We start from the raw sequence: 15107 nt of genomic DNA on the forward strand, positions 1-15107 counted from the left end.
GATATGGTTGTTGATGAGACTGGCCAATGACATTTGAGCAGTTAATCAATCAGTAAGCCTCAGTATAAAATAGCTAGCCTCCGTGCTCGGACACTCCCGCCTACGGAGGCAGCGAGAGGGTATCTTCCGATCCAGATGGCTAATGTCTGTGCTTCTTTGGTGAATCTGATCTTTCCGATGCATGACCTCAGGCATCGTGGGATCGTGAACATAGCCGACAGGATTACCAACTGCCTCCGCCTCAGACATGAATGATGAAATCGTAAAGTAAGCTCATGAGCCTTCAGGGCCTAATGCCATTGGGAGAAGTGAGAAACATACGGACACCGGCCGGTAGTCGGAGTGATCCCTGCAATTCGCAAGTGAATTTTCGTTTCTGGGGTGGTCATGCAATTCTTCGCAGCGATACTGCAGAATCAATCTCTCATCATTTTGGTAATTCTTGCGCGGACCGTCGGTGGCCCAACAGCATCCCTCAGCAGGAACTCGGGGTGGGTCCAAGACGCCATGTACCCCTGTACGTATCTCCTGCCCAATGCCGGTGTTCGCGCGGGGAGCTTTATTGGTTGATCGCATTACATAAGGCCCAGCAGGCCAATTGAACATCAGCTCGAAGCAAATCCAAAGCTTCTCATTCGCTATCGGTGGGCGCGGAGTCGTGCACTGGCCCTTGTTCCAGCGGAAGACGCGACCCTGAGAGAGCACCCCCAAACTGTCGACAGGACGCAGTGAGCCCCGCCGTCCGGGGCATAGCATCCCGCTAATCGATCACGCAATCGAGGGCGAGGATTCATACAAGCCAATCTTGTGGCCATTGAGCGGCGTCTGGATGGAATTTGCAGCTGTTTTTGCAACTAGATTAATGGCGCGGGGAAAAAATCGGCGAATGGAAAAGAAAAAATAAGACGTGCGAATGAGCAAAAGCACAGCCGAGGGACCGGACCCAAAAGACAAGACAAGACCAGACCAGACCAGACGGAACGAGGGGCGTCTCTAAAGTTCAGGCAAAAGGGCGTGTCTCTGCTCGCTCCAGTTTACAAACTTCTTCTCTTTCCTTTGAGCGTTGAGCAGCGGGAAGAAACCTTCTTCTAATTCTATAGAAAAGGAAGAAAACCACTCACAATCCTCGGATCTTGCTTTGCTGAGCGAGCCCGTCATTGAGATTTCTTTCCTTTCTCTCCATCTCTGTCCTCCATCTTCCTCTTATACGCCACTCTCCCTTCTTCGAGTGAAGCGCAAGCAGCTTTGTCTGCTCTGTCTGTTTAAAAGACAGTTCGATCATAATACCCGACGAGCCGAACACGACGACGGAAAGCGACACAATGGACGCTGCTTCACAGCACCAGATCAAGACTCCTGAAGAGGCCGGTGAGTTTTCCTTATCCCATACGTTGGAGGCGGTACCGGGATGCTGCATGAGTTGGAGATAACCTGCTACTCTGCAAAGCAATTGAGCTTTGTCTGCGCAGATATAGTATCTGCAATTCAGAGTGAACAGGCAGTTCTCAATCTCAATCAATCTAGCCTGCCCCGCAACAAGACGAATCGATTGCTAATGCGCTTCTCATAGTGGCTCGAATTGCCTACCTCTCCAGCGATGTCGTTGTTTCTGTCCAACCCGCCATTGGCACCGACTCCGAATTCTCTTCTCACCTGAACCGATACGCCAGCCGCAGGGACAGCAGCTTGGTCGCTCAGAGTGCTGATACAGTTCCTGAGGTTAGTCTACTCAAGGGCCATTTACCCCTCCTAAATGGTCTCCGAAAAATCCCCGATCTCTTTTTTGGAGGATTCTATAAGCCATTCTACTCATAATCCATGAAATGGAAAAGTGAATTGAATGGCTTATGCATAGAATTCGCTGGCCGAGCCATTGCGATGTTGAATCACGTACTTGAATATAGCTGACCATCAAACCAGATCATCCCTGTACGACACAACACGGATCCTCTTCTCTCAGTATACACACCCATTCGAGCTGGCAAGCTCGTCTCAGTCACCACCACATCCAACATCCTTCTCCCATCCGTCTCACACCTATACAAATTGGCCAACTACCCTGTTGTCCTTCACGTCTCTCTTCAGCCCCGGACGTTCCCCGACTACTCGGTTATTACTGCCGTTCGTAACTCAGGATTCACATTTGTTCAGTCTGAGACCCTTCAGGAGGCCCAGGATTTGGCTCTGACTGCTCACGCTCTTGCTGTCCGAACTGGCAAGGGTGTCATTCACTTCTTTGCTCCTTCCACATCATCAAAGGATAAGTCTATTGCCATCGAGGATGCCGCTGTTGTTCGCGACGTTCTCGATATCGAGAGCGTTCGCCGATTTCAGGCTGGCTCTGCCCCCTCTTCACAGACCGGAATCTATGCGGACGATGGCCACATTGCCGTTTCTTCAGACCATGATGCGCCAGCAGTGAACGGTGCCGCCGCGAGTGGAAACCTCACTGTACCCCCTAGCGCGAACGCCTCCAAGGCTCCCTCAGCTGGAACATCGGTCAAGTCCAGCCAAGACAGCGAGGCCAGCACTCCTGTTGCTCCCTCATCAGTCGCCACCACCGTCGAGACTGCCCCCCCTCAGGTTACATCCGAGGATATCTATAAGTCGGCTGGACGTATCTGGGCTCAGCTCAAGGCATCAGTTGGCCGGGAGTACAGCGCCTTCGAGTATTCTGGCCCCCCTGATGCTGAGAACTGTCTCTTCATCTTCGGTTCCGATGCCGGTGCCTTCGCTCAAGCCATCGACGAGGCCCGGCCTGAGGAGATTTTCGCCAACACCGCCATCCTTACTCCCCGCCTCTACCGACCTTGGATCGGCTCTAGACTTGTCGAGGCCATTCCTCGATCGGTCAAGCGAATCGCCGTGTTGGAGCAAATCCACCGCAAGACTACCAAGTGGGGTCCTCTCCTCATTGACGTCTTGACTTCTGTGAAGAGCGGCCCTGGTGGCGTTGAGGCTATTGTTGGCCACCAGCTTGGCTACATTGCCCCCGATGTCGTCGTTCAGGCCCTGCGTGGTGTTCTGCAGAACCTCACTGCCGAGAAGCCTATCCAAAACCTCGAGGTCGGCAAGAAGGAGGTTTGGAAGGAGCCTACTGGTTATGACCTCCAGACTCCTCAGCTCGAGACCGCCTATACCAAGATTCTTGATCAGCTCTTTGGCAAGCGAGCCTACATTGCCAATGCTATCAAGTCTTCTACCACTGGCCTTTCTCCTAACGTTGCTGCTAGCCCTGAGTTTGGCTTCGGTTCCCTCCTGGCTCGCAAGCAACGCCGTGGCCAGTTCGTTTCTCAGGTTAAGGATGCTGCTACCAATGGTAGCTTCACTACCGATGCTCCTAAGAGCTGGTTGGCGCGATGGGCTATGAACGCTGATGATGCCACCAAGTCCACTGAGATTGCCGACGATGTCATTGCTAGACTTGAGACCGATGGCTCTTCGCTGGCTGCTGAGCTCCTCTCTGCCAAGGGTCTTTTCCGAAAGGAGTCCCTCTGGCTGACTGGCTCTGATGCCTGGTCATACGATCTTGGCAACTCCGGTGTTCACCACGTCCTTGCCTCTGGCGAGAATGTTAACATGCTCATCATTGACTCTACTCCTTATTCCGAGAGGGCTGCTGCTGATGCCAACCGCCGCAAGAAAGACATTGGTCTATATGCCATGAACTTTGGCAACGTCTATGTTGCTTCCACGGCTGTCTACAGCTCATACACCCAGGTTCTTCAGGCCCTTCTTGAGGCTGACAAGTTCGAGGGTCCTTCCGTCGTTCTTGCCTACCTCCCATACTTCGGTGAGACCGACTCTCCTCTCACTGTTCTCCAGGAGACCAAGAAGGCTGTTGACACTGGTTACTGGCCTCTGTATCGATGGAACCCCGATAACGAGCAGAAGGGTGAACCCAACTTCTCTCTCGACTCTGAACTGATCAAGCAAGAGCTCAAGAAGTTCCTTGCCCGTGACAACCAGCTCACTCAGTTGGCTGCCAAGGAGCCTAAGTTTGCCGCTGCCCTTGTCAAGGACTTCGGAAGTGAGGTGCGAGCTCAACAAAAGAGGAAGGCTAAGGATGCATACAACCAGCTCCTCGAAGGCCTGTTGGGCGCCCCTCTCACAATTCTATATGCTTCTGACAACGGCAATGCTACTACTCTGGCCAAGCGTTTGGCTAGCCGAGGTCGTGCTCGCGGCTTGAAGACTGCTGTTCTGGCTATGGAGGACTACCCAGTCGAAGATCTCCCTACTGAGGAGAATATCGTTTTCATCACTTCCACCGCTGGTCAGGGTGAGTTCCCCCAGAATGGTCTGCCTTTCTGGGACGCCATTAAGGACAACACTGGTCTCGACCTCGCTGCCGTCAACTACTCTATCTTTGGTCTCGGTGATAGCCACTACTGGCCTCGGAAGGAGGACAAGATCTACTACAACAAGCCTGCCAAGGATCTTGACCGTGTTTTGACCAACCTTGGTGGTAAGCATCTGATCGATATCGGCCTTGGTGATGACCAGGACCCCGATAGCTTCCAGACCGGTTACCAGGAGTGGGAGCCCAAGCTCTGGACCGCCCTCGGTGTCGATAAGGTCGATGGCCTTCCCGATGAGCCCCCGCCTATCACCAACGAGGACATCAAGCTGGCCTCCAACTACCTCCGTGGTACCATTGTTGAGGGCCTCAACGACCCCACAACTCTTGCTATCTCGGCCTCCGACCAGCAGCTCACCAAGTTCCACGGAACATACATGCAAGACGATCGTGATATCAGAGATGAACGAAAGGCCCAAGGTCTTGAGCCCGCCTACTCTTTCATGATTCGATGCCGTCTGCCTGGTGGTATCTCCACTCCCAAGCAGTGGGTTCAGATGGATGACATTGCCAATGAGCTTGGTAATGAGACTATGAAACTCACCACCCGACAAACCTTCCAGTTCCACGGCGTTGTCAAGAGCAAGCTCAAGCCTGCTATGCAAGCTATCAACCGAGCCCTCATGACCACCATTGCTGCCTGTGGTGACGTGAACCGAAACGTCATGTGCAGTTCGCTCCCTACCCAGTCTAAGTACCACCGTCAAGTCTTTGCCTGCTCGCAGCTTATCAGCGACCACCTCTTGCCATCAACCACTGCCTACCACGAGATTTGGTTGACTGATGATGACAACAAGAAGACGCAGGTTGCTGGTGATGCTGTCCAGGACTTCGAGCCTCTCTATGGCCCTACTTATCTGCCTCGAAAGTTCAAGATTACCATTGCGATCCCCCCTCATAACGACACTGATGTGTATGCTCACGACATTGGTCTGATTGCTATCAAGGGAGAGGACGGTAACCTTGCCGGTTTCAACGTTCTTGCTGGTGGTGGTATGGGTGCTACCCACAACAACAAGAAGACATATCCCCAGACCGGTCGCATGTTCGGCTTCTGTAAGACCGAGGATGTGCACATCGTCTGCGAGAAGATCATGCTTGTCCAACGTGACAACGGTGATCGCAAGAACCGAAAGCACGCTCGTCTCAAATATACTATTGACGACATGACTGTGCCTGTCTTCCGCAGCAAGGTTGAGGAGCTCTGGGGCAAGAAGTTCGAGAATGAGCGACCTTTCGAGTTCAAGAGCAATGTTGATACCTTTGGCTGGCAGAAGGATGAGCATGGCCTCAACCACTTCACGTTCTTCATCGAGAACGGTCGTATTGAGGATACCCCTGAGTTCCAGATGAAGACTGGTCTGCGTGAGATTGCCAAGTCTCTCAAGGGTCAGTCTGAGTTCCGTCTCACTGGTAACCAGCATCTCATCCTTAGCAATGTCGCTGATGAGGATCTTGATGATGTCAAGCAACTCATGAAGAAGTACAAGCTCGACAACATTCAATTCTCGGCTCTTCGTCTCAGCTCTTCTGCTTGTGTCGCTTTCCCCACCTGTGGCCTTGCCATGGCTGAGTCTGAGCGATACCTGCCTGTGCTCATTTCCAAGCTTGAGTCATGCCTTGAGGAGAACGGTCTTCGCCAGGACTCTATCGTTATGCGTATGACCGGTTGCCCCAACGGTTGTGCTCGTCCTTGGTTGGCCGAGGTTGCTTTCGTCGGTAAGGCTTATGGTGCTTATAACATGTACCTTGGTGGTGGTTACCACGGCCAGCGCCTCAACAAGCTATATCGTCAGAGCATCAAGGAGGATGAGATCCTCGCCATCATGAAGCCTCTCCTCAAGCGATATGCTCTTGAGCGCAACGAGGGTGAGCGCTTCGGTGACTTCTGTGTCCGCTCTGGTATCATTGTTGCTACCACTGATGGCCAGAACTTCCACGATAACGTAAGTCCCTTCGAGCCCATTATAAGTAACAATAACTAACAGCCATCCAGGTTGCCGAGGAAGAAGAGGACGAGGAGTAAATCACGACTAAAAAAGACTGAACGAAAATTGTGGTTGGCATCAACCGGGACACGAAAAGAATGAAGGATCCGTTGGACGAACCTTGATATCATGATTTGTTGCTTTATTTTGCATAGCTTGATGTGGTATTTACTTGGCCGGCGCAACTGATAGGAACGCATTTTTTCCATGTAGAAACACTTTCGCAATGATTTGAGACTTTGCGTGAATCATCTAGACTGTTGAATTACATAGACTTTTCTTTCAACTCCAAGCTTAAAACTTAAACCTTGCATCACATCCATGAACACGTATAAGATATTATTTTAACAAGCACCATCGTATTGAACCCGGGGTATACACATTTATCCTTTGCTATTTACGCAATTCATACCCCAGAAGCGAATTCCTGACATATGCCCATTAAACAAAACTTTCTGATCAAAACATTCGTTGCCTCGACAATCATGGCCGGCATCATATAATTTCCGAGAACTCATCTGCTCAATCGTCATCCTCCCAGCGAAAAGAGTTGGGGAGAGTTGTTCATTTCCATGCAGATGTAAATGCCAAAACGCCAAACCACGCCAATGCAGATGCCCATTTTCTAAATGCCTAACAAAAAATCAAGCGCAAATACTTCAAGATGATGTGTGCATCAACTGCGTAGGTTGCTCGACACACTGCTCATCTTGTCGTTGACTCTCTCCTTTAGACCGCCCATCCATCGAGGTGCCTTGAGACTCAAGCGGACGCGACCTTCCACTATCATGTTGATCACGTTGAGGACGGCAAACGTGGTGGAGCCGATCGCACGGAAGACGGCGAGAGCGGCGACTGACCAGAGGAGAAAGCGCAAGTAATAGTTGTCGCCAATGCCTCTAGCACTGTAAATCTCCGATACAGCCATACCAAGGATACCGTTGCCGATCATCCATGTGAGAACGAGGTAGGTTCGTACACTCTTGTAGTAATCCTCTTGCAGTTGAGATTCGCTAGGTGGCGACTCAGGAACTTCGAGACGATCACGGAGATTGCGAAGAGCCTCATCATATCCACTGTCAATATCGAGCTGTTCACTGGGCATGTCCAGCTCGACAGTCTCACCCTTACCCACAGCACCACCAAGATCTGTCTTCATGACATTGTCACCCTTGGTACCCCAGGTAACATCGTGTGTGTTACAGAAAGCGTAGACTTGTAAGGTGCAGATGTAGCTAGGAAGAAGGATGAAGTACTGGGCCGAAGATGTGATCATGTGCCATGGATCGAGATACATGATAGACATGATGAAGTACATGCCGATTGTAGACAGGATAGACACAATCATATTCGTAAAGACGTTATCACCCATCTGGATCTTGTCTTTGGACGTGAGTTGGTGAATAATGATGTAAAATGTAGCAAATGTCGTGTAAACCATGATGATACTGTAAATAATCATGCTGATCAGGTACAGCTTCTTGGAGCCTTGAGGTCGATTACCGAGCGAAAGGATGAACTGCGTTGATATGAGAAGCACACAGGCATACCGCAGAATGTGGAAGATGACGGTAGCGATGTTGTGTCCGAACGGGTCGACTTTGGGGTCTGTCAAACCGCCTGCAACGAAGTAGAAGGTGAGGTAGAAGTTGGCCAGCGAGAAGAAGGTGAACATGAGCTGAATGAACTGATACAAGAACTCCATGTGCAGAAGGATTTTACGGGCAAGGGTGTGGTCAGTGAACCAAATCTGCTTGAAGTGGACAAGGGAGTAGACAGCGGCAAAGAAGGCACCATTGAGCCATCGACGACGTTGAGAGATGAATTCGGGAACAGTATCTACACCGAGTTAGTATTGCTTTCATGATCCAAGTAGTGGAATATCTTACCAGGCACATCGGTTTCACCAGTACATCCCTTGACGTACTTGAGAACCCATCTTTCACCACGTTTAGCGACCAACTCCCAGCAAAGGATACGATCTTCAGCGAGGTACATGTTGGCTGTGAAGACATCGGCGTGTTGACCATGCAATGTCTCACCCTTGAAGTACTGACTGAGAGGACCGTGACCAGTCTCGTCATTCTGAAGCGCGTGGTACCGGTACGCACTCAGGGCTCCGGGAAGGACAGTGATGTATCCAAAGACGGATTCAAGAGGTTTATCAAGGATGTTGGACATTTTATACTCAAAGTTCTGAGACGCAACGAGAGGATTGAGCAGGTTAGCGCCCAGTCTGCCCTTCATCGCTTTAATCTCTCCACAAGCACCAGCAACGTTGGAGTCAGTATCGAAGGCCTTCCAGAGATGGTACAGTGAGGTGCCACTAGGACGAGTACCAACATCCAGCAAAATACAGACGTTCGGGTTAAGCGCCTTTCCAAAGGCATTGAAGAACCAACGGTGAGAGTTCAGCTTACGCTGGTTCTTTTCCTTGAGACAGAAAATCATCTGACAAGGAACAATGCCCTTCTCAGCACCCTTGAACTTGAGGTCGGAATCGAGGGAGACCTGGGTTGTGTACTCGTAGACGTGTGCTTGCACAGCGCGGTTGTTGACAAAGTTCTTTGCGATACCGTGCTGGTAGACACCCATGGCAGCGAGCGCATCCAGAGTACGAGGGTGGATCTTCTCTCGACCATCAGAGACAATACAGACGACAATCTTTTGCCATCCAGTCTCACCCCAGGTACGGGAGCGGGTTCGAGAGCAGAAGTGTGAGATGTTCTTCATGACCGCATGCATCGTTCGAGTGAATCCTATTTCATCTTCGTTGTACATGGTGACACAAATGAACAATTCCGTCTCTCGAACAGTCTTGCCAAAGGTTTGTCGCAATGTGTAGCCTCTTTCAACAAAATCATCAGGGTCGCACGTAACAGCGGTGTAGCGCATGTGAGTGAACTCAACCTCACCTCTTCGAGGCAAGAAACTGTACAGAATTGTCGGGATTTTACACTCCAGCACCAGTTCACCGTTGATGAGCTGGACCTCCTTTCTCACCATTTGAGGCGCGCGAACGCCTCTTCTTTCTTGTGCGCCAGTCGGGGCGGGCCCATAATGCTCAACCTTATCGTAGTCTTCCATGTCTCCCTCGTTCAGTGTGTCTTGCGACTCAGAGGACATATATGAGCTGCGGTCAACTGGATGAGGTCGTGCGTCACTCAGGTCGGATTCAGGTGCAAAGACATCGTCGTCATAAGTATCATGCAAAGGAATAGAGATAGTCGCATCATCTGCAATTGGCGGGACAGGTTGCCTTGAGTTTGAAAAGAGAGGTGCCGGAGGAAGTGGACGTCTTGGACTGCCGCCGTATCTCGAGGATGGTGTTCCTGGTCTGGGGCTCCCATTCAGGTCGGAGGGCTCATACATGCCATCTGAAGGAGGAGGCCTTGATAGGTCGGATCTTGTGAATCCGGATACTCGTGACGAGGGCGTCCAGGGTCGCTGGGGAGAGCCATCGTCATGCGTACCATAGGACACATAGGAACCCCCTGGGGGCGCCATTGATGGGGCATCGTCGAAGATGGAACCTGATCTCGATGATCGAACACTCGGCTGATAGTTGAGGTTTCGAGGACTTCGGATACTAGGAAGTTTGTCAGGTGAGTTTACATCCCTTAAGCGGCTCAATGGGCGCGGTGGTACGGGAGGTGTCGTGTCTAATCCAAGGTGCTGTTGTTCCCTGTGAACTCTTCGTCTGTCGCTGATACCGCCGGGAATCTCTGGTAGATCCCGAGGAAGATGCGCAAATGCGACATGGACACTAGTTCTATTCTTGTTCTGCAGCTTTGCAGTCTGGCCGCCGATAAATGGCCTCTTAGGCAATAGGGTCTGGGATTCGGCCATTGAAGAAGCGTATGAAGGGGGATTTGGTGAAGGATGTTCTTGATTCTGGTTGGAGATCTTTCCTCGGGTGTCATCTTGTTGGACAGGGCTGGACCTAAAGGTCCGTTCCCCCCTTTCTGAAGACATGGTGATGCTCACAGGTGAAATTGACAATGGAGGAGGAAACGCTACTGGCGGTTTGAGAGGGGAGGGTGTTGTCTTTGAAGGTGAGGTAGAAGGGGAAACAGAAGGAGATGAGGGAGGGCGTGCAGGAGGTGTCTGTGTGTGATTCTGGCTAGGTGATGAGGGTGGTACATACGTATGAGAGTCGTAGTGTTCTTCGGATGTCAACAGTCTCACAGCAGCGGGACTGTAACCGGTGGGTGTGTGAAGGTCCTCGTCATCATAGGGAGGGAGGCTGTAGTCGGGCGGGCGCGACATATTCGGATCCATAACTGGCGAGAAGAGGCTGGAATGGAATGCAGTGGACACGGGTACTTGCGACAATACGAGCTGAGCTATTCGAGTAACGGTTCAGGGTCTGAAAAGCGAAGGATACTTTGTATCTCGACGGCTGCTGCCGCTGAGACGATCCGAATCGCGTACTAGAGATGGTGAAAGCAGTGTTGGTGTTGATGTTGATTTGCGCCTCCTGTTGGTGGTTCAAACTCTGATATCAACGAGGCGTTGATTGTGTACGAGCTTGTGGTCGGTGTAGGTTTAGATCGTCGTAGAATGGCGGTGGGACAAGACAAAGACAGCAGAGACAAACAACGCGCAGATTGGTATCGCAATGCAAGACAGTGAATGATTCTTCGGAATGTCTCCTTTTTCGTTAGGATGTTGTAGTACAATAGGACAGGTAAAGTATAGTAGAATAAAGTAAAGTACGGAGCGAGCGGAGCTTTGGATCGGGTTTGGTTGCGGGTATGAGAGAGGTGAGGATCCAATGGTGGGGGAGGAGCTTAGCATGGTAAACCAAACAAATTACGTCGCACTGTTGGCATGGCAACGTAGCCCAATTCGGACAGCTCTGTCTTACACCAGGTCTCACAATTTCTGGCGGCCCGCTTTGTTTCAGTGACTGGGAGACCATCAGTGGAGGTTGATTAATTGCTTGCATTTCTTCAACATTCAATTCATTGCTTTTAGTCTCTCGCTTATATTCTCAGTTGCTCAATTGAGAACCATCATGACATTGAGAGCTCTTACTCGACTGTTTACTCTCCCCCCCGAGACACCCGTGGATGAACTACAGCAGGTGTGACGATCACCTAGCAACAGTGACACAGCCTTCCCTGAACCATGGATCATGGCGCTTAGCATCTGAGAGTGGATCCTCCATTCAACGGTCTCGATCCTACTCTGTACCTGATCGGTAAATAACAAGCAATCACAGACGTAAGCTCGGAGTATTTCAAATTCCAATTCATTGGTATAACTAACTTGAGGGCGAGAACAAGAGTAGAGCTAATAGCAGGACTATCAAAGTAGTTTCATCCCCTGATCTCAAGGGTCGAACCTTGGTCAAGCCTCTATGTACACCCTAACCTTGGAAACAAAGCTTTGTTTTCGGACAACCTCGATAACCTTTTCGACGCCACAAATACATGACCAATATTTTGACTTGGATGTGGTTCGTACTTCCAAGGTCAGGGTAGACACATTCTTCTTGAAGCTTGAGCGTCTTGAAGTGAGACTGTGCGTTGATTGACGAGCCATACCCTGGACACGTCAGCCACGAGGCGAGATCACGATCACAAAACAAGCATCCAGCTTAATATAGATACGCGGGCGGGTCACAGCATAAACGAGCTTTAGACTCAATGATGCGATTTTAGAACCGCCACGAGAATTCGAAGCAAGGTATTTATTAATGCGTATCCAGAAAGAACTCCATCACGAAAAAAAAGATTGACAATAAAACTGTGATACAAGACGGTGAGCTGCAGTTCCAAAAATTCCTTGTCATATATGAATAGGCGGTCTTCAAACGGCTCTTAATGAGGCCTTTCTTTTCATGAGTAACCAAGGCTGTTATCGCAACCCCGTTCAAGGTGAACGTTAAATAAACGACGTGGAAACTCTGCATCATCATAACCACTTGCAAATTGAGGGGGAGTCAACGTTCGTGAGCCAACGAAGCCAAGAGAGACGGTACCAAGCTGATGAGCCGACCCGATGCTTCTGATAGCCGAGATCATCAGAAAGAATGGCAAGACCAAAAGGCGAGTTTCTTGTCCTCTTATACCTCGGACCTTGACACGTCAATGGCTTTGAGGAGAAGGCAAAGTTGTCATCGATCCAACCACCACGCTGCATAACATGCTTTCCCCTCAAAGTATCCAGGAAGAACCCCCGAGATGCCACGTGAACTGTTCTTTTAAGAAGAGGTCTCATCCTCGAAAGGGGCTTGAGGAAGTTTGCTCAGTGCTTTTCGAGGTTCTGCTTCCAATGGGTTTGCAAAGTCTGTCATCTCATATCACTCGATCATTACTGCGCAGCCAAAATGGAAACGATTGAAGAAATTCAAGGTGAGCTTCGCTCCGACCCGACACCACAAGATGCCAGACCTCCTGAAGCCAAGATGAGATCAACAACTGCAGTGCTACAAAATCCACTAGCCAACATGACGCAGGACGAACTGGTCGCCGATGCAGAGAACTTCGCCCAGGATAAGGGATTGGACAGCTACAGGTCGTGGTTTTCCAAAGGCGCACTCATAGCCAAAGTCGTCAACACGCCCAAAGGATACGAGGCGATAGAGAAGTTGACAGAAGAGGACAAGCAGCTTCTGAGGGACGAAGATGAACATCGTTGGATGTCTCAGCCAAAGATGCTTTACTTCCTCTGCGCATTGTGTGCGGGCTGCGCTATTGTGCAGGGCATGGATCAGACAGTCATCAATGGTGCACAGGTAAGTCCTCCCTGAGTATCAAGAGGCAAACAGACTGATAATCCAGCACTTCTACTTCGAAGAGTACAACATCAAAGATAGAGCGCTGCAAGGTCTGACAAACGGCGCACCATATGCCTCTGCTGCCCTGATCGGATGCTGGCTCAACGCCCCCTTGAATAGATATTTTGGCCGTCGAGGAACCATCGCCTTTTCCTGTCTTTTGGCTTTCGTCACAGGAATATGGCAAGCTGCTGCTAACAGTTGGATATGTCTCCTCATTGCACGCTTCACCCTCGGACTCGCAGTCGGCGCCAAGTCAAGCACCACTCCCGTATATGCAGCCGAATGTGCACCAAAGGCAATCCGAGGCGCCTTGACCATGATGTGGCAGATGTGGACTGCCTTCGGCATCATGCTCGGCTTTGCTTCCTCTTTAGCTTTCCAGAATCTCAATTGGCCGAACCAGTACGCACCTTGGAGATGGATGGTTGGCTCAACGTCTCTTCCACCATTGATTGTTGGTCTTTTGGTCTTCCTTCTCCCCGAGAGTCCGCGTTGGTATATGGATAGGGGGGATTTTCAGAAGGCATACCTTTCGTTTAGGAAACTTCGTCGGGCTGACCTCCAAGCTGCTCGGGATCTCTATCTCGCTTGGAAGTTCTTGGAGGCTGAGAAAAAGTCCAAAGAAGGCCGGAAAACTTTGAAGGAGCTCTTTGCAGTACGGAGGAACTGGAGAGCTGCGCAATCTTCATGGTTCTGTATGCTCATGCAGCAATTCTGTGGCGGTATGCCCCCGAAAACACCCACGCCTTCAGTACTATGTAACTAACAAGTCTACAGTTAATGTAATCGCCTATTACAGCACAAAGATCTTCACAGATGCAGGATACACTCGATCTCAAGCCCTCCTGGCCTCATTCGGTGGCGGTGCCATCAACTGGATCTTTGCGCTGCCTGCAATTTGGACTATTGATACCTTTGGTCGCCGTAACCTCCTGTTAGTTACGTTCCCCATGATGAGTGCTTGCCTGTACTGGACCGGCTCATGCTTCGGGATTGAAGACAATGGGCTTCGTCTTCCTCTCATCGCCACCAGTATTTACATCTTCATGGCCGTTTACTCACCTGGTCTCGGTCCGGTTCCCTTTACATATAGCGCAGAGGCATTCCCCCTGCATATTCGGGCTCTTGGTATGGCCTCAGCAACATCAATTACCTGGGCATTTAACTTTTTACTCAGCTTTACTTGGCCTATGATGGAAAAAGCATTTAAACCATCGGGCGCCTTTTACTGGTATGCGACGTGGAACATGGTCGGATTCGTGTTTACGTATTTCCTGCTTCCAGAGACGAAGGCACTGTCGTTGGAGGAACTGGATATCGTGTTTAGCGTCCGGAATCGTGATCATGTTCGACACTACTCCAAGCGAATGGGATGGTACGCAAAGAGGCTCATGGGTCGGAGCCCGGATCCCATGCCACCGTTATATGAGTTGGAGAATTCCACGGTTGGATCAGTGTCCGAAGTGGCAGCCAAGCAGACCAATGGCTCATCTGCTTAAGAAGTAGTCATGAGTGATCGATGTAATGTATCAGGACATTCTCTCAGATTAAGGGCTGGGAGTTTCAATTAATGATTAGGGCGCAAGGCTTGGAAAAGGTTCAATTGATGTCTCTATAAAAATCAGGCTCTTTATGATGCGTTTTATGAGAAAGGCCCTAAATGCCGAATGTCATAAGTGTTACCTTTCAGAGCGTTCAACTTGTCTCGATATCCCACCCAGACTTTATTGCATATATCGTTTGAGTAGGAAGATTAAACGAAAGCTCCAAGCGATTATGAATCAATTCTCTTGATTACGGCTACAAACCCTATCGTTGTTCGGGAGGAAGACGATAAACAAAAGTTCCAGAGCACATTTGTCTAAAAGTGTAAGGTGACAATAAGATGAGCACTTCGCCATTGATGAAAGATCGTCAAACAAGACAGTATAGAGCTCAGGCACCGACTCCAAAGAAGCAACATATCAAT

General features: G+C 50.1%; 3 protein-coding genes across 3 annotated transcripts; 2 read left to right on the forward strand and 1 right to left on the reverse strand.

Annotated features, from left to right (window-relative positions):
• Positions 1-1322: 1322 nt before the first annotated feature.
• On the forward strand, positions 1323-6386 carry FPRO_08393 (putative sulfite reductase (NADPH); the record flags this gene model as incomplete). The annotated part of the gene is made up of 4 exons (XM_031222056.1): positions 1323-1368; positions 1571-1719; positions 1921-6306; positions 6357-6386. 4 exons carry the CDS (start codon positions 1323-1325, stop codon positions 6384-6386), a joined length of 4611 nt encoding a protein of 1536 aa, XP_031087553.1.
• A 638-nt stretch (positions 6387-7024) lies between these two features.
• FPRO_08394 (chitin synthase class II) lies at positions 7025-10617 on the reverse strand (the record flags this gene model as incomplete). The annotated part of the gene is made up of 2 exons (XM_031222057.1): positions 7025-8187; positions 8238-10617. The coding sequence occupies 2 exons, from the start codon at positions 10615-10617 to the stop codon at positions 7025-7027; spliced, it is 3543 nt and encodes a 1180-aa protein (XP_031087554.1).
• A 2068-nt stretch (positions 10618-12685) lies between these two features.
• On the forward strand, positions 12686-14637 carry FPRO_08395 (uncharacterized protein; the record flags this gene model as incomplete). Its single annotated transcript, XM_031222058.1, has 3 exons — positions 12686-13093; positions 13140-13860; positions 13916-14637. 3 exons carry the CDS (start codon positions 12686-12688, stop codon positions 14635-14637), a joined length of 1851 nt encoding a protein of 616 aa, XP_031087555.1.
• Between the last annotated feature and the right edge of the window lie 470 nt (positions 14638-15107).

The sequence above is a fragment of the Fusarium proliferatum genome (assembly GCF_900067095.1).
Source record: "Fusarium proliferatum ET1 genome assembly, contig: FPRO_scaffold011, whole genome shotgun sequence".
In the NCBI taxonomy this organism is placed as follows: domain Eukaryota; kingdom Fungi; phylum Ascomycota; class Sordariomycetes; order Hypocreales; family Nectriaceae; genus Fusarium; species Fusarium proliferatum.